The sequence below is a fragment of the Thunnus albacares genome, chromosome 4, assembly GCF_914725855.1.
Source record: "Thunnus albacares chromosome 4, fThuAlb1.1, whole genome shotgun sequence".
NCBI classification, from domain to species: domain Eukaryota; kingdom Metazoa; phylum Chordata; class Actinopteri; order Scombriformes; family Scombridae; genus Thunnus; species Thunnus albacares.
Window position 1 is genome coordinate 31,501,672 of NC_058109.1, and position 26,926 is coordinate 31,528,597.

Genomic DNA, 26,926 nt, shown 5'->3' on the forward strand with positions numbered 1-26,926 from the left:
CCCCAGTTAACTTTTGTAATGCAGTTGTGTAGCTCTGTTGTAGTAATATAGGGCTCAGCTTGCAACTTTGGAGACCAGAGGCTGAATTTGTAACAAAATGAAAATAATAGATGAGGCGGTTTTGAGAAGTTACTAGTTGAAATCCTTTTAAATCACAGCCTGAGTATCTGACATAAAACAAACTGTATCTACTTGACTAAATGTTCAAACAATACCAAATGCAATTTATTGAAACAATACATTTTGAATGCAGACAACTGCGCTGTCAACACTGTAATAGTTGTCACATATTTAGACAATTAAATTGTGAATGAATGGCAGGTTTGGAGTATTCTGTGGAAATGAATATAAATATTCTCAAAACATTCATCACCATCATTGAGTGACACAATTGCGAATAACTGGTGTGATTTGAGGAATTGCTTTTTCTAGCAATTCTAGAGCACTCCCTTTCCCTCCCTTTCTTTTTTCATTATACCTTTATTTCACCAAGGCGCCGCGACTAGCAGCAAAACATCAGCCTTACCTCACGGTCATAGGGGCTCAGGCAGGGGGTGTATTAAACAGGTGTCCCCTACAAAAGGTTATGGTATGAGACAATTACCCATCCACTTCCACCTGTCTGCTTGAACATGGGTGATAGCGCTGTGGTTACATTCCAGTATGAGACAGTTGTGATAAGGATCTGAATTAGCTTTCACAGTCACTCAGGGAACCATCCTGATAACACATGCCTCACCAAATCAACGAGATGAAATTGGCCTGTTTCCTCCATCTCTAGAGCTATTTGTGCAACATTGCCTTGAATTACAGCCGGGCGGGGGGGGACCTATTGTTACACCGGTAGATGAGAGTGGCTTAAAATACTGTGATTGTGCAGCCAGGCTGAGAATTGGCACAGCCAGGAAAAATGAAATTTCACCCAATTACAAATGAATTAATATAATTTACCTTAGTGTCATTTAAAGGGAAGAATATAATAAATAATAATAATAATAAATATACAAGACACTCCAGTCTTGATCTATGAATAAGTCTCTCCCTAAGCTACAACGCCAGAGAGCCCACATTCCTGTCTTCTCCTTTATCCAGAGATTTTTAGCATGCACAGCAGCAATATTATAATCCACCAGAGCTGCTTCACCGACAGTGAATGGGATGCTTTGTAGACACAGTGGCAGCACCCAGGGGGATTTTATGTGCCCATTTTCTGGTTCATAGCTGTTAGCACTACAACAAGATGAAACTCATCTGGATGTAAAAGCTCAAACCGTCTATGAATTCTCAAAGTTGTTTTTCCATTCAACATCAGTGTGTTGCATGTCCACTGGAGAGCTGTGTGTTTGGCTTCTTTTTCTCATTATTTTCAATGGGAGAGCATTCTGTGACAGCGCTGAGAGCAGAGTGTGTTTCTGCCGCTCAGATCGCACAGCGTTGGAAGTTGAAAAACATTTCAGCTTATAGTAAAAGAGGGCTGTACTTGAAAAGGGTTTTTCAGTGGTTGAGTAGTAACAGCAGAAACCACAACTTGTTTTTTTTCTTTTTTTTCTTTTTTGCCCGAGTTGTTTAACTTGAGTTACAAATCAAAAACACAACTTTTTTTTTTTTTTTTTTTTTTTTTTTTCTCACTAACACTAGCACTCATTTGCATTTCTCTTTCAGGTGTGATGGGTGAATATGAGCCAAAGATTGAAGTTCAGTTTCCAGAGGTTGTTCATGTTGCCAAAGGATCCACTGTAAAGCTGGAATGCTTCGCTCTGGGAAAGTAAGCCCACTCGTAGTCAGGATCAGCACACTCACTAGCATATAAAAGGAAAAATATTACTAGAAAAGCGCTGTTTTTTTTTTTTTTTCATGTGTTTCACCACCTTGCTGCAATCCTCAAGTGTTTCAAGCTAGGCTTTGCATCTGAGAAATTAAAGGGCACATGTTGTGATGTAAGAATCTTCAGTTAAAATAACAGGTTTTGTAACACAGTGCACTGGCGCCCAGAGTACAGGAGTAGGTAATATGCCTAAGTTGTACTTAACTCTTTGGAGTCTGAGGTAATTCTTGCAGTTTTACATACATTCACCAGGGAATGAAACCCCATATAAGCCCCTTAAGCCTTTCATATGAATATTATCATGGTGTGACCAAAGTAACTTTGATCCTTAAAAGACCAAAGAAGCGCTCTAAATGTTGTGCTCCTATATCAGTTGCATTTTAAGGATTTAAGGATAATTGAAGGTTAATTTAAGCACCATGTCCCCACAACTTGCAAATTAAGGCAATTCTGAGGCATTAAATTCAAATAATTGAAAGACCTTGAGTTAATGTTGGGTTGTATGTGTATAGATAATGATGTAATTAAGGCATTTAAAAGCTCTTTTAAGGGATGTTTGTTTGCTACTAATTGGGTTCTGCATTATTCACCATCTAAAATTACTGTCTTTATCATTAGTGCATGGGATCAGTATTTTGCAGCACAAATTCAACTATAATTCCACTTTATCAGTTTCTGACTAAACTCTGGTAAATGCACTGAAAGTTTATGTGTGGCAGTTTTGTTTTAATTCTTTGTGTGCCAAACAATTATCCATAAAACTGTATAAGTTTGAGTAAAAATGACTGCTCTTTCTCTATTTTGTGCCTTGAAAAACCCTTCAAAAGATAAGAATCTGTACATGTGGCAGAATTTGTCCACTCATGAGAAATAAGTCATTCACAAAAATTGAAAGCTGTGACCTCAGAAGGGGTAAACTTCTCTCTGTCTCTTCTCACCAGCCCGGTGCCCTCTATAAACTGGAGGAGAGTGGACAGTGTACCTTTCCCCAGGAAAGTGGACATGAGGAAAGCCAGCGGTGTCCTGGAAATCCCATATTTCCAACAGGAGGACGCCGGCACATATGAGTGTGTGGCGGAAAACTCCAGGGGAATGAACACAGTGAAAGGAAAGCTCTCTTTCTACGGTAGGTGATCCTATCATGCATGAATATTTGACCAGCATGCACCACATCTGTCAGCCCTGCTCAGACTGAGAGAGGCAGTGAGAGCAGACACAACTAGTCTTCTAAAGCAGTCAGCGGTGATCGGCAGAGGCTCATGTGGTATACATGAGGAGGGAGGCTCGTTTTAACAGCACATCAAAATGATTAAAGGCTGTCAGCCATGATGCCTCTAATATTTTGATCCAGATTAAAGGAGCGACGCGGATGAGGCTGAGCCCTTGGATACGACCTTGTTGGTGAGCCTTGTATTGGGTTCCACCAGATGGCATCATGATTGACATCCAACTTGACTGGAGATCAAAGCCGTTAAATGTACTATACATAGACCAGTGGCACATACTGTATGTCAGGGACGTAATCTGCACTGCAGCATCTGGATCAACAGGAAGGGCGTTAATAGATCCAACCATTGTTGGACTCACACCTATTGAGTTCAGATACTTAGCAGTCGGTATAACCACTGGCTGGAATGTGTAGTCCACTTCATTTCAAAATTCAACTTCCACCAGCTGTTCTCACAAAAAAAAATGAAAAAAAACGCTTGCTATTCATTAATTCATCAGTGTAAACATGATGGTATCTGCAGTCAGTGTGGCTTTTTTATTGTTTTATATAGTGAATACTATTGATTTGAATTTTATTACTTTAGCAATTAAATAATTATTATGAATCCCAAATAGATTGATTTTGGCTAATGTTTAAATTAATTAAGTTAAAAAGTCAACACATCTGCAGGCTGTCAGACCTCAGGGATTGTTTCCTTACTGATGCCATGTGCAAAAATATCACATCCAACCGTCTAAATGTTTAATTATGATTTTTATTCCTTTGTTTTATACAAGAAACCTGGGAAACAATAACTGTTTATGGTTCATGTATAATTTAATAGAAACATTTTATTCTAAAATACCCCAAAATAACAATAGTATTAGTAGTATTTTGGAGTATTCATCATGATAATTAAATGGCATTTGTTCCTGAAACATATGAGGGTGAGTTCCATACTACATGAGCATTTCATTTTGTCAGTATTCACAAAACAATCAGCATACATGATGTACTCTATTCTCCCACAATGCACACATAGATAATAGAGGAGCTGCTCACAGCTGGAAAATTTCAAATTAATTGTGGATGATTGTGAAACAGCTCCAGAAACACATCAGATAACAACAAATAACTTTTGATGTTTTCCCAAAAACTTTAAAGTTTTTGGGAAACAGACACTGATTCTGTGTGCAATCAGTGTCTGATATTCTTTAATTGGTGGAGTTTTGTGACTTATTAACACTAGACTGAAACCCAGGGAGAAAGGTAATAAGTAGGAAACAAGATATTGATATCACAAATCCTATTCATCGATCCATATAAATAATCAAAGTCAGAAAATTAACCTCTGTGATAATTAACAAAATCTCTGTACTAGAGCTGTTTACCCAGCCTGGTAACTTTCCATGTGCATTAATTACAAGAGGTCAGGAATTTATGGATAAAAAAACACCATGACATTTATATTTGAACAATATTTTTAACCAGAATTCCTCTTCGAGCAGTTAGCTTGCTCTTTGAACAATCTATGGATTTTCCTCCAACCTTGACCGCTCTTTGTTTTCTTCCTTCTGATTTTCTCCCTTTCAAGTCATGCTGTGTCAGCTGTCAGAAATAACTCATTTGGGGCATTAAACAATTTGCCATTATTTACAACAGCCCTGGAAACTCTCAGCCTCATTCACTACAACAGCCCAGGAGCATGCCGTGATCCACCAAGTCTTGATTTGTCCTTTAGAGCTGTCGGTCCTCTCTTATTTTTGATGTGTTTTGTCAGTCTCTCTCTCTGACCCCCCCGACTCTCTCTCTCATGCTGTCTGCAGCCAGGTGATAAAAATCAGTAATCTTATTTTGAACTACCTTTGAATTAAGCCTTTGAGACATTCGTCAGCAGTGTAAGCCAATGGGGGAATCGATAAGGGTATTTCTTGTACATCCAAGCAAGCTACAGTGGGAAGAGCCGGGCTTTGTGTTAAGACAGGAAGAAATGAAGGGTTGCTTTATGGTGGCTTTATGGTCATTGTTAAAACATTCTCACCCTTTTAATGTCAATGTTAGATGCAAAAAACATTGTTCTTTCTGTCTTGAACCCCACTAATACAAGTTGACCTAACGGATATGAAGGAGCTGTATTTCCAATTTACAACAGTGTTTTTAAATTTTAGATTTTTCCATCACTTCATCTTGTCTTTGTCACTTTAAAGAAATGTATTCATTCATCTTGTCACTTTAAAGAAGTGTATTCATAAAATAGAAAATGTATTTAAAGAAACAGGAATTCATTAACTGTATTGAGGCTTAAGAACCAAATTTGTGGTTTTATGCTCGAGGTGAGATTAGATTAATTATATCTTAATGCAAAAGTTCTTTTCACTTTGGATGCATTTAGTCACCATCTTTCTCCATATTAGTCATAATTCTCTATTGAAAGCAGTTTTTAATGACAAATTGAAGCCAAAGACAAGTGGTTTGTCAAATTTCCATCTCTGAAAGTAAAGCTTGGAAAAGAAATGGGCCTTTGCCCGCCTGTTGATGTTGATATTACCCAGCAGGAAAGTAAATGCAAAGCTGTGACAGGTTAGCTGTATTCACATTTGTGTTTCTATAGACTCACCGCTGCATTATCTCACAGTGATTTCACTGATAAGATAAATTCCCATCTTTCCTCTGCTTTTGCCACTTGACATTTGGCTCGATTGTATACGCGCTTGGCCCAGTTCAGGCAGAGATGGGCTGCCTGCTTTCATTTGGTAAGCGTTGACTGAGAGTCGATACGTTTGCAGCGGGTGAGGGATAGAGTGAGGGACCCTGACAGTGAGGAGAAAAAAAAAAAACAACAACAACAATGCAGGCCTGAAAGGTGCAGTGGGCGGGGCAGCTCAGCCAGGCTCTGATGGAGGATTGCGGTAGCGTGAATGGATGTGATGCTGAATGACTGGTGATGGTGGAGTCTTACAGAGTAAGTTTCTACCATCTCTCCAAGTGAGTTCTTTTCAAAGCACATACTGCATAGGCTTCTGCAGGTACAAGTACTGGAAATAAATCTGAAATTGATAATATAAAAAAAAAAATATATCCATTGAGAGAATAACGGGGAGGTTAGCATAGTTGTTACATAAATGTCTCTTCTCTGTTGCTGGATAAATAACAGAAGATTCATTTTTCAGTAGCTTTCAGTCAAAGGAAATTGTAAGTCTTGAACCATTTCCACAGATGGCAAAAGAACAGCCTCAATACAAGTTAACAGTTAATGACCTCAGCCAACCTTGTGCAGCAGCCTCAGCTGCCAAGAGATCTTAAAGGCCTATAGTACGACGCAAGATCCACAAATACATACATTTCTTTGATACTGAACGGATTTTGATGTGGAGTCTTTGCAGGACTCCGACATAAATACACAAGACTGCACAAATACCCCCCTCCTGTCTCTACATGCACCTCTTTTATTTGTCTTTTTTCTTTGTCTCTGAACACCCACATACAGCACACACACACACACACTCGCTCACACATCGGCTACATTGTGAAATTGTAATGCACAGAGATCGCGCAGGGATGCATTTGCCATTATTGAATTTCTCACCGTGTTTATCCTGCTTCTCTCAAAGGCAAAATACTGTATTGCACCAGCCAATTAGAGCAGGATTTGTACTGTTACTGAAAAGCCTCCACAAAGGTCAGTCCTTGAGAGTGGCATTAGGTGAGGTCTGTGGAATGGGAAAGTGTGGTCAGCCATTACTCTTGTCCTGACACTGGCCTTGTGTGATATAGGATGATAGTAGCTTGACCTACACATCAACCAGAATGTACAGAGCATTACACAGAGAGAACTTTACAGATCTACTTTTATGTTTGTTTTTTTCTTAATCATTAACTAGCCTTGAGTTACTTGCATGACACAGCAAGAATCAATTCTCTTCCTGTATAATTATACCATCATTTACTCAGTTTGTATTGAATGGAGGGGTTTTATGGCACCAGTAGCCACCCTAATGTATATGGATCCGGTTTTCATCACTTTAGTTCCAGTCTAAGCACACTAGGAAACTAAGAGAAACCATAGAAGAAGTACTTCAGTGATAATTCAGCATAAATGAAAGGTAATAAATGAGTCCCATCACCAAAATTCAACACAGAGGGCGGGAACCTGCTATCATTCCTAAAATAATTGACAGCTACTACAACTAAATTATGACCAGCTGGTAATGGTTCAATACGAATCACATTACCGTATCAATATTGTTACCAACTCCTCTCTTCTTTCATCTCGACCCCAGCAGAAACTATGCTGTTGCTAATTTCATTATACAGTAGCCACATAATTTTACTATTTTCATCATTTTTTTAACATTTTCCAGCTCCTCCTCATCTCATTGAGAAACCCCAAGATGTCCAAAAGCTCATTGATGACTCGGTGGTGTGGGAATGTAAAGCCACGGGGAAGCCGAAGCCTTCCTACAGGTGGATGAAAAATGGAGAGAACCTGGAGTCCGCAGAGGTGAGATCTGCCAAGCGAATGCATCTCTTTAGAAGATGACATTCTGCTTCCAAAGTTAGACTTACGCAACAGCTTTGGCACAGATGTTTCTCCCACACTCTGTGCCGCTGAATGAAGAATGTGAGCAACCATGTACTGTATTTTGAAAGCTCTATTGTGCTGCTTGTTCTGGCTTTACTGACTAATTACCATGCATTATTGTCTTCTTCATTACAACACAGCTCCTCCTGTGCAGCAATACATTATGTGATTCAGTTCTGCAAAACAGCATTTATTTCAAAGGAATTAGAGTATGTCCACTGTGCTTTGCTTTTCTAAAAGACCAAACTGTAAACAGGCCAATATTTCATGCTAGTCTGGAAAGTATAGCGTTATAAGTGCTACCATAATCTTCTGTTAAATCTTTCTTTGGCAAAGAGAGATTCAACATGCAGTTATTAATCCTGTGCCGCTAAAGAGGAAAAAGTGAGATTCTTTATACATACACTGCACATCCATTTTAGCCCTCTGCCCCCTCTGAATTCCCAGTATGGGTACTGTGATGAAAGATGAGGCTGTTGTGGCTCCAGCTAGTTTTCTTGTACATCTAACTTTAACTGCAGCAGAACACAAAATATGATTCAATATTCCTTCATTGTATTGGATTATCATATTGGATCCTTTCGCCAGGTTGTTGGGGTAAGATTGATTGGCTACTCAGGCACAGCTTGCACCTGATAAATAAACAGGCATTATGTTAATTTGCTTCATTATGCAAAAAAGGAGACAAACACACCAGAGGATATCGATCAGTACTTGAATGTTATACATGTCGCTGGAATGAACCCAGTCTGTCGCTACATTACTAGAGGCAACACTCTGCACAGCAAAGCCTCTTTCTCATAAAAAACAGATTTGGCTTGCTATCCAGGAAAAAATAAGCAACAATCTGTTTAACCTATAGCTAACATTTTTATCAAAACCTTTTATAAGGTAACACTAGAAAATAAGACAGAGCATCTCTTTTTATGTTTGGAAAAAAAGCAGTTTTTTGTCAATATTGGTTGTTTCATAAAATAATAAATATTGTGAGCATTCTAATGGGCCATTCACAGTCCATATGATCTATTTTTTTCATTTTGTTCATGAGACCTCACTCCTATACTTCTATTTGAACTGAATACATTTAAAGGGGGCATATAATGCAGGTCTATATTTTTAATCTGGGGCTCTACTGGATATTTAACTCATCCTGACCCTTTATGCAGCCCCTCAGTTCACCCTCTGTCAGAAACATGCTCCTGTCTCTTTAAGACCCCCCCCCTCTCCTCCAGATGAGCCCACTATGTTCTGATTGGCCAGCTCTTGGAAGCTGCCCCTCAGCAGACACCCACCAGTTTGGGAGGCTACATAAACAAACCATGAAACAAATTATAGTAGTAGGATTTGACTACTTTTTCTTGTTCTTTAGTCAAAAGGTCAACTTCTCAAATACATCCGTACATGTTCGAGCCAAAACCCGATTCAAAATATGAGAACAACACATGGAAAAACCTTAGCAAACAACCTTAGCAACCAAGGCTACAGAACAAACGGCCATTAATGGACAAGCTAGACAAGCCGACATCAGCTCGTAGGCAAGGTCGAAAAAAACATTGGAGTATCTGAATATGAGTATTCAGATCACGTTGAAGCCCTGGATTTTGACTGGCAGGGAGCATCTTTATATATGTTAAGTCAAATTTTGGAACTTTGACCATGTTTGGCATATCTGATATCATAACAGTAAATAAATAACAGAAAACCAGAAAAAGCATAATATGTCCCTTTTAAATGAAAGCACAACTGCTTTAAAAAAAAAAAAAAACCCTCCAAAATAGGTGAAAATACTAACACACCTCATCACACTCAGCCATCTGGATTCATAGCACTGAATGCATGATTATGATTGAAGGTTACAATGACTGTGTTGATTTTTGTGCAGCAGATTTCCCCTTAACATAGATGTAATAAATGGATATATTCAGAATGCGTAGGAGAACGGATTAATCAGCAAAGGTGTTACATTGTTTGAAATGCCACCATTAACCACAGTGGCTTAATGAGTGGAGGAAGGGAAAGGTCAATGATGTAAGGAGCAGTGGGAAGAGGAAGCGCCATTTGTTGTTATTTATTACGGTGAATCAATTAGAGCTTTCTGATTGTGTCGTTCACTGGAATATCTCAACAAACTTATTTCTGCCGACAGTTTTCTAACTTTGAAGAGGAGAAACAGAGCGAACCATTAATGAAAATAACATAACAACGCATAAGTCATTGACTACACAGCACAGTGGATTTCTAGAGGGTCGTATATACTGTATACAGCTGAGTATATGTGCATTCAATTATTCAGTGTCAGCCATTTAAAATATTTAAGAACCCCAACTATTTTTAGTGTTTCCCTGTAATAATCGTAACTCTCAGACTGGTTTTAAAGGTGCTGGTCTCTTTGTTGGACAGACAGTTAACATACTGCTGTTTCAGACGCAGCCCTTACAAATGATAAGACTCATGGTCTTCCATGATGGTGCTGTGTATCACCGCCCTACATCAAAATAGAGAGATAGTTTATTGGAATGCTCCATTTCTTGTGGCTGCTTTCACCTTGAGGACCTCACTCTCTGCTGCTTTATTGACAATAGCTGCAGGATTAAGTGGCTGTGCAATTAAAGGGAAACTCCACCGTGAAACAGGATTTAGTCCATTTAGAGGAGTATGGGACCACCATAGACATGGCTTACTGTGGCATACTTGAACTGAGGTTATTCTTGCTAGACCTCTTAAAAAAAATTCTTTGAATTTTCAGGAATGAAAATCATTTTGGCAAAAATCCACCACATCCTGATTAGGAGAGGGGAGGTGGTTTGAATTCCCTTTCTCTCCTCTTTCATTCAAGCTCAACCGAAGGAAACAGACTGAGTTAAGAGCTTTTGTTCCTGCTACTGTTGAGCTTAGTTCACGTCTACTTGTAGTTTCTCAGGCATATACAGTAGATTAATCAAATATCTGTGAATATAATTAGCAGATTTCTTTCACAGTTCTACTCTGGTGAGCACAGCATCATTTCTTGTTGTTAAGCCCTGTAGTGACATTTTCCCTTCACTGTTTATGAGATCGAAGTTGTAAGATCAAAATCAATTTCATGTTACCCATGTGTTCCTTTTTGTTTTGTTTTTTTCAAATTGCATTTGAATAAAAAGATTTCCCCCCTTTTCCTTAAATCCATAGTAGTAGTTTGATGTTGTTATATTGTTGTTATATTGATGTTGATATATTATAAAGTGTAGCGTATTTCTTCTTTTAAATTTCACATCTGTTTTGCATCATCTCAACAAAGGCTTCTAGTAATTAGTCATTCTGAAGAACATATCTGTTACCAGCAATCAAATGGAAGCAGCTCACTTTTCTAAACCATAAAAGTCATTCCTTCATGCCATCCATTCTTTATGTGTTTTTGCAGTTTTATATCAAAAGAATCAACCCAGTGTTGTTGGCAAATGACATTGCCAATCATTTCCATTCAGCATAAGGCGTACAGATGGTCCCCCCAAGTCCCTGCATGAAAAACTGCTGATTTGAGAGGAACGTCATGCTTAATTAATAGCAGCCGTAAACGGGAGTGCTTTCCATGCATAGACTGATATATGCCACCATTTGCCTCCCTTGCCAGCAGGGATATTCGCCCCCTGCACATCCCGAGCCGCAGAGCGTTATGGAAATTCAGTCACAACCTGCTCAAACACAGGATTAGTTTGTGATCTTTCAGTGAGGACAGTCTCTCTTTTCATGTGACAGTACCTTAATCCCCCGCGACTGGAGTTCAGGCCGCTCAGACATCCCTATGGAAATGGGCTCTAATGACATTATGGGTGAGCCCGCGGAAAACACAGGAGCTGAAGGGCATGAGGAGGCGGAACCTGACACGGCTGCACGGAGATGTATGAAAACTGCTCAAGGATTTAATACTGTATAGAGAAGGAGTTGAGGGAGAACCTGAGTTCACAGAGATGAACATATATTGAGGATTAAATGTCCAACAGATGCACTGATCCTACTGAGTTTTTAGTTCATCATGCCCAGCCGTCCTTAGATAGATCTTAATTTGATGGCTCAGTGACGAGCAAGAGTCCTCCTGCAGGCAGGCAAAAAAAAAACGACAGTCCAAACAGATGAAGAGGAGGTACAGCATGACCATGTACACAGCACTTAGTATGTATAGGGCATACTTATCAGAAAAGCAATTTTCACAATGCAGTATACCCTCAGATGTTAAGATATTCCTTCCCCTCTTATCCTCTCCTCCTGCTGAAGGGGAAACAGGCCCTGTGGTGCAGTCGGAGATATAAATAGGGCATGGTTTTATTTCACTCTCATAAACATGCAGATTGATTAGGGTCATTTTCTGCTAGCCTGCCTCCATCCACCCAAGCCTTTCCCTCCATTAGTGATGAAAACCTAGATTTATTGCCACGTCTGTCACTTCCAGACCATAATTCACTGGCCCACTGGCTGGCTGTTTTTATGTAGATGAGCAGTGAGAGTAGAGCATATTAAAGACATGTGTCTCTATGTCCATAGGAGCGGATACAGGTTGGCAATGGAGCATTGTCAATCAGTCGCCTGACCCTGTCAGACACAGGAATGTACCAGTGTGTGGCCGGGAATAAACATGGCGAGGTCTACTCCAATGCAGAGCTCCGAGTTATAGGTAAGACGTTGGCTTAGTGTGTGGATGTGTTTCGTGTGTCTGTGTGTACACTCACGCATGCGTGCATACGGTATGTGCGTTGGCATGGAGACATGTGCACAGGCATACATTTGTTTGTATTTGTTTCCAAGTTTGCTCCATCTTCTTCCTCTGCTCAATAGTGCCGGATGACCTGCGGCCTCTCTCTTATTGGCCACTAATTGAAAAGCATTAATTATAAGATGAATGTGTCCGTCTGACAGTGACGTATGCCAGAGCTGCTCTGTTCACCAGCCTCGCCCATCTGTCCTGTCAAGCCTGTCACTCTCCGCTCTGAGCTGGCAGCAGCTCTCATTCACTATATTCATCCTCCAGCATGTCTCATCTTGACCATGTTGCTGATTGGAATCAGGCTCAACGCAGTAGTGTGCGCTAGTCAAACTCAAGGTGGAGATTCAAAAGAAAAAGATGCCAGGGACACTGTCTGGCAATTGCACACCTTTTGAAAAGGGCACATATTTTTAAAGTTATGTGGCTTAAGTTAAAAGTTTTAGAACATGACATTTCTGTCTCTGCTGTGAAAATATGATGTAGACTCACTTGAAGCCTAACTGAGAATTATAATAAGTTACAGTAACTCCACATCAGTCATGGGCTTTACTGTTTAGCTTTCTGATTGCTAATTATTCACATTATAAAGAATGTAATCTAGTGTCTTTAAATTAACCATGGCGATAACGCAATGTATTTATGAACTCATTTTTCAAAATGGTGAAGAAATTATCAGTAATAAATTCAATTTGAGATAAATAATCAGAGAAAATTTGGAGGAAAAGAGATGCAAACAGTGCCTTTAATATGCTGCTCTTGTCTCAGCTGTTGCCCCAGATTTCTCTCACAGCCAACTGAGGAGTCAGACACTGGTGAAGGTAGGAGGAGATGTGCTCATCGAGTGCAAGCCCAAGATGTCTCCTTGGGGTGTGATCTCATGGCGGAAGGGCAGCGAACCACTCCGAGAAAGTAACAGGTAACAAAACACACAGACATTTTGTTCTGCTTTAGCCCACTGTGAGAACTGCTGGACTTTTCCCTCTGTGTGCTCTCATTATTTTTAGCCAGGTACGGATCCCTGGAGGCTGTGGTCCTGTGTATTAATATAGACAGATCTTATGCTTAGCAACACTCGCTCCCTCCAGATGTAACATCTTGTTCACATTTTAATTATTCATTATAAGTCATCTCGAACGCAGTGTTGCCCAGCTGGTTGCAATATTGGACGAGTCGCACATATGATATGAAAAAAATGTCAATCATTGGTGCATTAGTGTGTTTTCAGAGCCTGCTTGTCTCAAACCCTTTGACAAAGACCATTACTTCTGTGTTCTCAAAGCATTAAAGGAGCACTCCACATATTTGACCCCCCCCCCTACCGTCTTCTGTGTCTCTGGAGGGCGCTTTCCAAAGTTTGAGAAAACTTTATGTTTGTCATTAGGGTTTAATGATGTCACCAGGGATAGCACAGTTTGGACTTGAGACTTAAAATTCAAAACAGAATGGTGCTACCACATTGCATTATGGGAGATGTAGGATTCAGGGGAATTTTGGTGCGTGACACATATTAGATACCAAAAATCAGGATATCTCAGCTTCTGGCACTTCAATTTAGACCATTCTTTTTGTAATTTTTCTTTTTTGAGTCCCCCAACTTCATGAAAGTGAAATATTAAATTGCTGGAGTACCCCTTTAAAATATACTGTACATTGTAAAGGTGTATTACACTTGTTTTTAAGCAAGTATTTCAAACAGGCAAATTTAAAATGGTCAGTATAGAGTGAAATATTACATCACCCCAATAAGATATATTGTAAAATCCATAATAACTTAAAATTATTGTTTTATGTAATCATCTATTTTATAATCACAAGATTAAGAATAATTAGATAATTTTATGGATTCAAAAATACTGTATCATGGTGCACCAAAAGGCTCCAGTTACTGTGATATATTTTGTTACTGTATGTCCATGGAGAGATTTTGATGCAGTCCTTGGATGTGTTGAGAACACTTGCAGAACAGCAAAGAGAAAAAGCTGCATGGAGCCTCACTGAGTAATGGTTAATGGGGTTTGCTGTGTTTTATCTTTAGTCATGGCCAAACAGACCGGCTGCTGAGTAAATTCAAAGTGCTAATCAAGTACTTTTCACCTCAGCAGGGATGATAAAGGCTCCTGAAATCAAATTATTCAACTTCAGACAAGTTTTTGAGGAACAGAGGGTGATCTTGGTGTCCTGCCACGGTTGACCCCTGAGATGTGATGTGTGCTATATGTGATAACTTTTGCCAGTGTTAGTGTGTGTCTGTCTGAATGAAGTGCGAAGTCTGGCCCAGAAGCCTAATTGTAGATAGGGGTCACCCATTGGGTGTCACCACTCTAGCATGACTCTGCTCTGACAGCAGGACTGTGTGCACAGTGTCTTGCCAGGCTTTGCATATATACAAAGCAGTGTTGTTGCTTGTCAAACAAAGTGGTGGGGAATTTGCATAGTGGTCTCGCTGCTGGTGCCCTTCACTCGCCCTGTGCCACTTCCATCACACATTTCAACCTCACAGCACCTGGACCATTGTGAACTCAGTTTAAAATTTATTACATATTTCTCTTTGGCATAACACAAATTGATGTCGTAAGTGATAAATGAAATGGCAGTATCTGTAGCAGTGTGAAAGAGATGCTTTGTTTTCCTGAAATTCTATCACTGCATATACTTGTGCGTCAGTATTTTCACTTATTCCTAACTATAATTTACACAATGACCAACTGCTGTGATAAATAATGAATCATTAAAGATTTAAGCCATTGAAGTATAAATTACTGTTGAATATTTAAAATTAGGGAATTCTTATTGTTGCTGCTGTAGCTGAAAGATGGATTCGCTTAACTTAGTCCTTTAGAGCACTTGGAGTACCATGATAATGGACAATTAGCAGATGTAATTCCTCAACACTATCTTCATTCTGGTAGTTCTGTTTTATGTTTGATATTCAGAAATATGTTTTAATGTCTTTACTCTAAATAAATTAGGGATTCACGATAATATCAGCATGTCATCGGTATCGGCCGATAAAGGTTTTAAAATGAAATATCGGCTCTGGCTGTGCTTCCCTCTGCGGACTGTTTCACCCTGATGTTCCTGGTGTTTCCTCCGCAGGCTCCACTTCACTCAGCTGTCCCACAGACCCACTGCTTCTTCCCACTTTAACCTGAATAACAAACCGGGGTTCGGCGCTCCGGTTGGATCCACTCGGAGAGCCAGGGCTAGTCGGCTGTGCTTCCCTCCGGCCATGCTGCAGCTAACGCTCCGCTAGCCTCCCAGCTAGCACCGGCTCACCATGTGGATCCAACAGGAGCACTGAGCCCCGGTTTGTTATTCAGGTTAAAGTTGGAAGAAGCAGCGGGTCTGTCGGGCAGCTGAGTGAAGTGGAGCCTGTGGAGGAAGTACTAGGAACATCAGGGTGAAACAGTCCGTGGAGGAGCTGCTGTGTTCGGCTGCACAGATAGGAAACACCTCGGCTGACAGGATGTACCACTCTGTTTGAAAAAACTTATTCTCCTTCTTCTTCTTTAACGGCAGTTGGCAACCAGCATATTAGGTATATAACCACCACCTTCTGCTCCAGACTGTGGACCAGAGATTAAATCCTACCCATTAATCCTGTCGGTATAATAAACTCAAAGAAAACTCTACTGTTTGACCCACTTGGCAGGATTATTAAAGTTTTAATGCTGAGCTCCTGAACTTCAGGTGGAAAAAATTTATGCATATATCAGCCATCGGCCAAAATGAGTTGGAAAATATCGACATATTGGATATTGACCAAAAATCCTATATCATTCATCCCTAAAATAAATGATATTTGGCTCAGACCACCTGTGCTGCTGCTCCAAAATTAAGAAGAACAGATTTGAACGTAAAATTCAACAGTCCCAGATGCGTTACATTAAAAGGACATTTTTGCCATGGTGCCGAACTGTATTGCCAGCTTGGAAGTAGAGTAATGTTTTACAGAGCTTGAAAACACATGCCAGAGCCTTTAAATGTGCTGGCTCCCCCTTACTCTCTTTCCTGTTATCTCCCTTCCCTCTCATGTGTGATATACACACATACAACCTTGTGCTGTATGTTACACAATAAAAATGTTTAGCATCTGTTCCGGTGATCATTAGAGCACTTGTTCTTTAAATGGATGCCCAATAATAGCTGTCTTTTCTGTAGGTCGACTACAATATTTAGTCTTATCCTGCTGGTTGGTTGTAAAATCATAAAACGTAAGTGAAAGCAGGCCACTGACACAAATGAGTGAACCGCAAATAATGGAGCAAACAACATCCTGGTTTCACACATGAACTGTGTGTTAGGCATGCATGCTATAATTCTTCCTAGTTAATTGTATTTATGTTTTTCTGTATATCACACAGAACTGTGTTTGCATGCATGTACAGTATGTGTGCATGTTGGAGCAGGCTTGTTTGGTTATGTACCTGTACTGAGAGGTGCGAAATCATAAGAGGTAGCTGTGAACCCCTTTTGTTGAAGATTAATTGCCTTAATTGCGTTAGCACTCCATAGTGGCTCCAGCGGAAAGGGAACTAGTGTCACCAGCTGGGTAATCCATCTTCATAGCAGCAGCCCCCTTTTTTCTGCAGGAGACCAGTGGAGGGAGGGGATGTCTTATCTACCCCAGACAACCCTGCAGGGACGAGGTTTAGATGACATCAGCTGGAACAAAGCAGCTGAGAGCGCAGAGCAGAACAGGTCTTGCTGATGAGTGTGTAAGTTGGCCGTGTCAGCCACAGAGAGCAGCCTAAAAAACATGCCATTTCAATATGTCACTAACAGGGAGAAATCAAGTTTGTTAGGCCCCTCACACCAGGCACACTCAATCAACTGTCCTCTCACGAGCCACCGCAGGATATGCTGACGTCCTGATGTTCTGCCCTCCTGCATTAAACACCATCTTTTAAAGACCTTGAGTATTTATCTCTATCGGCTTTGGCAGTCATGCAAATATTTGTGCTGGATCTTTCAATCCTTTGAAGAAGGTGTTTACGCCTGGGGGGAGGCATTAAAGTGCTTTGGGTGTGGCTGGGACAAATCCCCCCACTTTTGTTTCCACGGCACCCTGATGCAGCAGCGTGTCTCTTCAGCTGCACAGAGAGGATACATGGTGCCTTGTGTGTGTTTCGGTGCAGATTGCAAATGAAGTTTTATCTTTTTACTCAATATTATTCATACAGCCCCCCCCACACACACACACCCCTCTTTCCACTCCATTCCTTTCCTCCCCAAGGAGCTGATGGACAGTCAAAAGTTCAGCATGCCCAGGTACCCATGGCAATTCCTTTTAGTAAGCTCAGTCCAAAAGGTCATACATCTAAAATAGGTTTGAGATATGGCAATGTGATGCAGATGCTTTATGCTAAAATTTTATTTTCTGTTATTGTGCTGTGTGATTTTTTTCTGGGTTAGGCATCACACCTCTCAAAAAACATATTTAGACTGGGAAATAAATATGGACCCTACTGGTGGCTGGATTCCCAGGGAGGCTAATTTTAGGCCTTTATGTGTATTATAATTGCTTAGGGGAGTGGTACTCCAAGAACAAAGGGCACCTGGCAAACTGCTGCCAAGTCAAAATGCCACCTAGTCTCCTGTTGTGTCCATGAGTGCAGGACTTAGCCCACATATAATACATCAAAAATTAGTTATATAGTTTGATTAATTTGTTTAAAATCCCTAATACATTGCTAAATATTGGTTTAAAGACATTTAAAGGGTTTTCGGGTTTAACAATGAATGAAATTAACATTCTCTGAGCCAACTACTGATCATATCAATTGTGATATTCAGAAAGGCAAAAGGAACACAATTTAGGAAGACCATGGTACCATTTTTTCATTTTATATTCACTTCTCCAGATTAAAATAAAAATATCAAACATTTCAGTTTGCTTAAAACAGCTGCGGATGCGCTGAGGTGTCTCTGCTGCAGTCTGTGAAACCGTCTGCTCTGATGATCAGACTTGAATGGGAGAAAGAAATTGTTCTCTGATTGCTGAAAATGGTCCTGATGGTTCTTTAAGGTACTGTAATGGTTTATTTGGCACCACTATTTACAATATTCTACAGATATCAGCTGTGGATCTCTGTGTTTTTTATGTCTTTTAGAAGGTGATATAAAAAAGCCCTATCCCAAATATTCTCAATTTCTCTACTGATTTCATGCCAGAAATTATTATTAGATACTATTAAATACCTACTGAAATATTGAAATATTTGAAAGTGTGCACCAGTGTTTGCTGTAGCACACATTGTGCACTTGGCGATGTAACAATTTGAGTGACATCTTTGAACAAGGTGAGTACAGGAAGCTTGTTGCCAAGGTAACATCTGATCAAAGTTTTATCAGCTCCTTTTTACCCCAGATTAGTGGTTTCAAACAACTACAAATGTACAGTCCCACTGCACACACAAAGAAACATAAAGGAAGGATGCTACTGGAAGGAAGGTGAAGCTACATATCTCCAAAACACTGGACATGTTAAGATTCACATATCAGTCAGAGCTTTTCCTGTATTTCGAGTACAAATGCAAAATCTGTATGTATTTTCTACAATAACATCAATTTGACTTGCTTCTATTAAATAGATAAGGTTAGGTCTTGATACATTTAATAACACTGAACATAAAATATTCATTGCTAGTAAGAAATCTCACAGCAACCATTGTCTTAGTGGCTTTATTGGTCGGTTTGGTCGTGCAATGATAAGACAGAATTCTAATCTTGTTGGAAAACGCTCCCCTCCTCAGTGGTTTAAAGCATCTAAATCAGCGCTGCCTTATTCTGTAAGTACATTCATGGTGGCTCAGTACAAACAAGCTGCATCTTTATCACACGTTGCAAGTAAATCACAGTTTATTCAGATGGGATAGCCATGGGTTATAGAAAACACTACAATTAGCAGGCTGAAGGCTAGAAATGTTCACATCACTATCCTCTGGCTAGATGGCAGGAATTTTTGGCATCACTGGCCAGAAGAGTTGCTGTGATACGATGTGTCCACAAGACTTCCTCAAAATAAGATGAAAGTTTCCTGGTTATACAGTGAAATTAGTAGAAATTAAAGTAGAAATTAAGTCAACATTAGGTAAATTTATCATATGCTACGTAACATAAACTTGGCCATGGTTCACATGTTTTGCCTCAATTCTAAAAATTTTGGCTGCAACAGATTTCTTTCTGAGTTTAATTTATCAATGATGCAATATGTTACCACATGTCATATATAGTAAACCTGACTATTCTACCTATATTCAGCTTTGTTAGTTTTTTGTGTCCTGACAATGTGGGATGTGTATTTTTGCTTTAAAGAAACTGAAGTACTTAGAAAAATTACAGCAGATGCATCATTTTATATATAAAATTAATCATTTTTTGACATCATATTGGTATTTGTAAATCTGTATGAAACAGAAATAAAGCCAAACCAGGCTTAGAGCAGTTAAAAATGAAATAAAAGCACAAAATGGCTCAAAACATAAAAACAACTATCATTTTTTGAGCCACATATCTGATTGCACAGTAATTCCATGTTTAACATGTCCAAATGAACCTCCAGCCTTGTCAAGAAGAAAACACTATCAGATCGTGATCTCGTTGAGAAAGTTGACCCACATGTCAACCCCCGCTTCCTCTCATATTTTTTATCACTTGTCACAAATTGAGCTCATACGTTCGTGTGACGTGAGGCCTCTTTAATTCTGCTTTTTACTTATGCCAAACTATTGACACGCACATTGAAGAGCAAGTGTGGCTCATGATTCAGTGAGCATGAGAAATCTCTCTCCCTATATGACTCATTTCGTCATTTCGTGCCTTGAAATCATCTGCTAGGTGTGTTTACAGCTTTAAGTAGTGTGTGTTAATGTCTGAGCTGTAGGTGCAAGCTTAACATGACACGTTTTTGAGTGGCTCACTGAGTTTAAGTGAGAAGACACAGGAGGATGTGTATGTGGCCTGGATGTTGATTAGTCCATTAGTCTGTAGCGAGAGCAACACTTGCTATAGCTGGATTGGCCAGATCCTATCTGTAGTCATGACCCAGTGGTACACTGTTCTTCTTGCATATTATGCATCCCTCCTACATTGGCAAAGCAAATAAGCATGGCTGTCACGTAAATGAAGAGATGTCTCGCAGAGTGATCTCCATTTATAGGCCCATCTGCTCTGCCAGACGCACTCCAGAAAGAATAAGTGTCAGGAGAACACCAAAACTGCGAAAGAGACATAGCAGTGAACTTTGCATTAATTTACTTATCGCATATCTTGCTATCTTTCCATGATGCCTTTGTTCTGTTTCAAGGAGATTTTAATAAAGAGTCTCATCAAATGTCTCAGGGCTTAATTTTTATGAAGACTTAAAATTAATCAGTGCTGCATGGAAACAGGTGTATTAATAAAGGTGGTGATTAAATGATCTGTGTGAACGGATGGCCCAGCACTATTTCAGTCTCCTAATTCGTAGGCTGCATGCTGTTATACTTATTAAAAACATTGTTTGTCATGTTTAAATGTCACTTCACATTTTTTGCTCATCAGATCTCTAATTTCCTCATTTGACTCTAATTGAACATCTGCTTGTGAAGTGGAGTTCTGGCTCTCTGTGGAGGTTAGCAGTGTGAGTGAGCAGTGCCAGGCCTGAATACAGAGAGCTTATGTGCCCAGAAGGACTTGTTTCATTACTTTGCCTTGAGGAAAGGTTTACTACCTGACAAGGCTGCTGTGGACAGCTGACTGGTGCTTTTCATTTTGTCTTTGCCTACACCTCTCCACCCTGGCTGTAGCTAAAAAAGCCACATGAAGGAGTGCGGTCCCCCTCGCCTGAGAATGGGAGCAAACCGAGGATTAGTGCTTTGCTGATCCTGGCAGCTGCAGACAACAACCAACACTGTTCAGAGGTGCCTGCTAGCACACACACATCCGCATAGCAGATTAAATGTTTTATTTATCCAAACATGTCTCAGAGTTAGAGCTGCTCAGGAGGCAGAAATAATCTCGTTGGTTGGTTTAAACCTCAGTGGGCAGAGCCAAAGTCCTACATTTCTTTTGGAGGGGATTTTTAGGTAAATGGCTAGCTTAGTAATCAAAGTAATAATTGTGTGTTATTGACAAAAAAGTGTAATTTTTTTATTATTCATCATGACCATTGCATTCATGATACTGGGAAATCAGTAATGACATTCCAAGATGTCTTCTGCCTTGTCTTTTTTCATGCTGTGTGTCCAACCTTTGGCCATTGGCTGCCCCAAAAGTCACTTCACTGCAGATGAATATGAATCACTAGTTTGATATATTTGTGGCTGTAAGCGGGGGCACAGCACCATGTGTTTGACACGCTGTGATCATCAGATAAATTTGGATTAGATGAGAGTGGCCCATGATCTTCACATTGCTCACTGTGGTCTAGAAAGGGTGGATTAAAGGCATTTGCCTTTCCCATTAGCAACATCATTTCAAGTGGGCTGCACAATAGAAGATTAGCAACATTAGCTTAGCAACCGTAACTAGGCGCGTAGGCCTTTCAAGCTTTGTATTTTTCCAATTGTTGGAACTGTGTGCATGGGGCTGTAGATACTCTGTACATAAAGAGTTTCAAGGGTGGAGGGGTTTTTTTAGCCTTTGCAAAACCAAAAACACAAGTGTGTTTTTTCATACACAAAAGTGTAATGAAGAATTAAACAGTATGTTGTTTGTTGTATGTTAGTATGCCTAAGTAGAAGGCTTATTACCTACTATAGTAACCTTGTTTTGTGTTACTGTCAATGCCAAGGAGTATTTCATATTACATTATGTTGTGGGGTTATGGATTGTTTAAAAAAAAGGCCCATTCACAATAGAAGATCCATTCCAGCTGGCAAAACTGACGACCACTAGCTAGAAATGACAACCTTGTTTTTGTCTACCTCTGTCTGAAATCAAGGACCTGTTGTTCCAAATATTAACGAGAATTTCAAGTGGTAAGTCTGCCCCAATTATCATTGTGAACTGCACATATACTGTGCGAGAATGGAAAGCTTGACAGGCAACAGTAACTAAGGGTGCAGAGCTTAGCAAATAGTCAATTAATTATTAGAGGTAAGTTTTCTAGACTTGAATCTTGTAGATAAATGCTGAGCTTGGGAACCATAGTTTGTCTTTACAAAGCTACAGATTTTCTTTTAAATACATTACAGTAGCATTTTGTTCAAACAATAAAAATTCTTCTGTACCTCTTGCTACAGTATATGTAGTGACAAAGCCATCCAGTTGTCAGTGGTGTTCTAAAATTAGCCAGAAAACCTGTAGTTCTTAACTCTGCTCAATGACGTTGAACTGACACACTGAGAACAGTTGACTATATAATGTGTGAATACACTTTCATGTTTTTGCCGTGAATTTATTACTTAACAATTCAACATGCCTCAGATGACTCTTTGACATTTGGTGTGATTTACGTTGAGGGGCACATACTTGATGGGCAGACTGTACATCGGCCTTTGCTTTTCAGTCAAGATTATGGGCATTAATTGATTTTGTTGTTGTATTTAGAGACCATCAAATTAGTAGATCAATTCACTTTCCAGCCATATGACTGTAGGTCCCACTGCATCACTCAGAGTATAACCTTTGAGCCATTAAAGCTTCAGATCATACGATGCCATAAAATTTCAATCATCTATCTGCACCATTTTGCTAAATTAGCAGTTTTTCCTTTTTTAATGGATGAGGGGGTGGGGTGGGGGCTTCTAACACATGTTTCTGCAAAGAATCTGGTGCTGACTGACTAAACTCAAAAAAATATCATACCACAGATAAAGTGAATTCTGAGATGTTTGCTGAGATTAGGTCAGAAGTCTCTTTACCCGTCTGCATCCCATGTACTGCTAGCCGGGATTATTTTTATCTGGGAGACTGTGGCTGATATCATTTTTCAAAGTGAGAATCCGCCAGCGCAGCATGAGTAATCCATCTTGGTTCCTCTGACAATTTCCTGTGGAACATGTGTGTGCTCTTTATTCCTGAAGGGATACCTCAGCACACGAGGAGAGATGAATATCTCTGGAAGGGAATAAACCAGGAGAGCAATTTGTGATTAAAGGAATCCTCTGGAAGTACATACACAAACCCCTCTGTGGCCCAGGCTGATAAACTCCCCCTCCCCACAATGCAATTACAAACACAATCACATCATGTTCCACAGGCGAGAATTAAGACGTCCTCAATCAGCCTGCTTCATTAAGACACCTTCCTATAAAAAATGGACACTTTTACACATTTATTTTGAGAAAGTTCATTTGCACTGAGATCCTTAGACAGTAGACTGTGTGCACTTGTGTGTGTGTGTGTGTGTGTGTGTGAGAAAGAGAAAGAGAATCAGAGTGTGTTTTTTTATTGTTTTTTTTTCATTATAGGCATTGATAACAAGTTGACAATATTTTCATGCCTGCGGACATTATGTAAGCAGTTTCTCCCTTTATTGTTGAAGGGAGACCAGGTACAAAAATGTGTTGTACATTTAATTTCATTTATCTCAACATTATGAATATTGAAGCTTAACTTTTGTCATTTAATAAATAAATCTAGCCACCAATTCCTGGAATGGAGCATCCAATATTCAAATGGTCTAACAAACTGTACCTAAAACTGTTAGTATTATAAGTAAGTGTACAATTCCTGCTCTATTTATCAAAAGAAAATACAAAAAAAGAGAGAAAAAATAAATTCATCTTAGCTGTTGAGGCTATGGGGAAGAACTTGCCATTTCCCTGCTTACATTATGGTAATACACACTGGTGTGCATTTCATAGAGTAAGAGATTAATACTTGCATTGCAGCCCAGCACCCCTGTCCCCTGGCCGTGTTTTTATAAAGCAACAATATTGCGAAAGAAGCTTTAATGTTAGCCAGTGCCCTGGAGACAAGTGTCAATACACAGTGAACCAAAAGGAAAGTTATTTCAAGTATTGCCTGCAACTTACTCCACTGGTAATGTAGCTGAATAGAAAAAGGGCTCATAACCCTGCTTCCAGTTGCAGGGCTTGCCTTTGTTGAGAGTTGAAGAATGAGTGCTTATTCTATGTCAATCATTCTTAATCATTTGCGTTGTCTTGAAGCAAGAGCTCCCTGCAACGGTGGTCACAAAACGCAGTTGTTATATTGTTGTTGAGTTTTGATTGAAACCTCCAAAAGATCCCTGTCAGATGGGCATTTTCTACATGACAAATGGTAATTGTCTGCAAAGCACAGTACTTTCTTACAGCTCAAAGCCTGGTAGAGTAAATTGTAATTGAGCTGCCTGATAACTTCTAACACTGAGGGAGTTATGTGTGCTCCTTTTTTTGGCTACCAGGCATTTTAATATGATCAGGCTGAGCTCTGACTCACTGGCATATTTAAAGCACAACTCCTCGCTTTTTTTTTTTTTTTTTTACCTGTACTTATTTCTCCCTCCTACCAACTGTCATCATTCTTACAAAGATGCACAACTCTCCAAAACTTTCCTGCAGCATCATGGATACTCCAAAGTTAAACTCAGAATGTTCAATACATTGTCCGTACAATGTCTCATTTAGTTTTATTGTACACTTGTCATTTATGTAGCTCTTCTTTTGGTCTTCGATGTTCGTTGCCAGCAGCTTCCTGTCTAGATATTTGTGAAAAATGAATAATCATAGCTATCAGGTCAGGGCTAAATTTAAAGCTAAATAGTGTCATGACACACTTTTAATAATTTTGGGGTCAAATGTGTTTAAGTGTTCAGTGGCCCTGTTCTTGACTGTGTTAAAGAGATACACATCCAGGTAACAAAATACAGTGGGCATTATCAGAGAAACAGCTGTCAAGAGTTTGGTCAGATTTGGTCCACAGCCATGCTAGCATCCCTGTGAGGTTGTACAGTACTTGGGCACAATGGTGCTTTGAGCTAAATAATAATGTTGGCATGCTGACAAGTTCACAATGACAATGTTGACATGTTAGCAGATATAATGCTTACCATGTTAGTTTAGTGTGTTAGCATGCTTACATTTGCTAACTGGCAATAAACACAAAGTACAACTGAGGCTGATGGGAATGTCATTTGTTTTGCAGGTATTTGGTATTTAACCAAAATATTGGACAAATAGACATTTTAACATTTTATGATGGCACTAAGTCAAAACTCCTGATTACCAAAGTCATTACAATTTGTCCTATGGAGACCAGGAATGGCAATTCATCCAATAGTTTTTGACATATTTCACTCAACTGAAAATGTCAACATCATGGTGGTGCTAAATGAAAAGTCAAGGAAGCACCAAAGTCTTGAGGATTCCTCCTCTGGGGACCATGAATGTGTAAATTTCATGGTGACCCTTCCAATATTTGTTGAGATATTTCAGTCTGGACCAAAGTGGTGGGTTCACCTACCTACAATGCAATCCCTCGAGCCTTGTTGCTAGCATGGCAGAAAAACAAAAAGAAATGACAAGGAAAATATAGTCTATGACCAGAACTAAGCATTCATGTCATTCATGCACCAGAGTTATGGTCAGGGGTTTGGTGGATTGTAGCATTTAAATTTAGCTAGGCACAGCCTTACATTTGAAATCACCTCAGAGTTAATCATCTCCTATCATACAGCCATGTGGTAATGCTGGGATCATTTGCTGCAGCTAATGATCCGTGTGACAAGATGAGAGTCATTGGTACACGTCTGAGTACAGCAAAAATCAATATCAATTACACCTGTATCGAAGAATTGTCAGAAGTAAATGCCCAGGTGTCCCTGTTTCACCAGTGTCAGCCAATCGCTTTGTCAACTGAAAGAACAACAAAAAATCAAGAGCACACCTGCTTTGTGGTCTCTAATTGACCGTTAACCTTGATGTTGACAACTTCACAAGAAAACAACGCATATTCTTTTAGTCATAATGCTGCATAAAGCAGACATCTGAGAAGTTGTACCACAGTTGCATTGCACTCTGTAGGTTTTAGCGTTTCGGGTCTACGCTGCACAGCTGGGCTTGATTTATGCAGCTGACAAGGCCTTTTCTCTCCAGCACAGCACACTGCGGGGAACCTTAGGAGAGACAGCCTTTCAATTTATCTCAGACAGCCCCACCCCCTATACACTTCAGGGTTTTTAAAGCAGCCAAGAGCATAGATCAACACCTGAAGTTAGGTCCCACCCCTTGTCCCGTCTCAGAGGATATGGTGACCTCGCCTCTTTCTCCGCGCACTCACCACATTACAGCCTCCAGCACTGTTAGCAACACTGACGTTTTGATACAATTATGATTAGAAACATCACCTGCAGGTAGGTCGATGATGGTCAATGGGGGTCGGAAACGGTAACTCAGACACACCTCACCTTATCTGTGAGCTTGCCGCGGCCGGCAAACACAATATCAAACACTTCCCCTGCAGTGCTTTTTTCATACTTACTTTATCCATTTAGTTAACTGGTATTTGGAAGTGAATGGCTGCTGCAGTGGCGAGTCGAGCAAGCGGTGTGTGCACTGAGGCAGTAATCTTTGTGTATAGAAGGCCTTAGCTGAGACTAATTATTTGGTGAAATCACCGTAAGCTTGTGACGATCTCTCTTCC

General features: G+C 39.8%; 1 protein-coding gene across 7 annotated transcripts in view; it reads left to right on the plus strand.

Moving 5' to 3' along the window:
• Window positions 1-26,926, plus strand: part of cntn4 (contactin 4) — a 205,124-nt gene that overhangs the window by 142,347 nt on the left and 35,851 nt on the right. For all 7 annotated transcript variants that reach the window (XM_044348917.1, XM_044348922.1, XM_044348920.1 and 4 more), the window contains 5 exons: window positions 1,663-1,765; window positions 2,767-2,951; window positions 7,397-7,536; window positions 12,136-12,265; window positions 13,121-13,271. In XM_044348917.1, coding sequence (XP_044204852.1) covers window positions 1,663-1,765; window positions 2,767-2,951; window positions 7,397-7,536; window positions 12,136-12,265; window positions 13,121-13,271 — 709 coding nt within the window. The remainder of the gene's footprint in view (window positions 1-1,662; window positions 1,766-2,766; window positions 2,952-7,396; window positions 7,537-12,135; window positions 12,266-13,120; window positions 13,272-26,926) is intronic.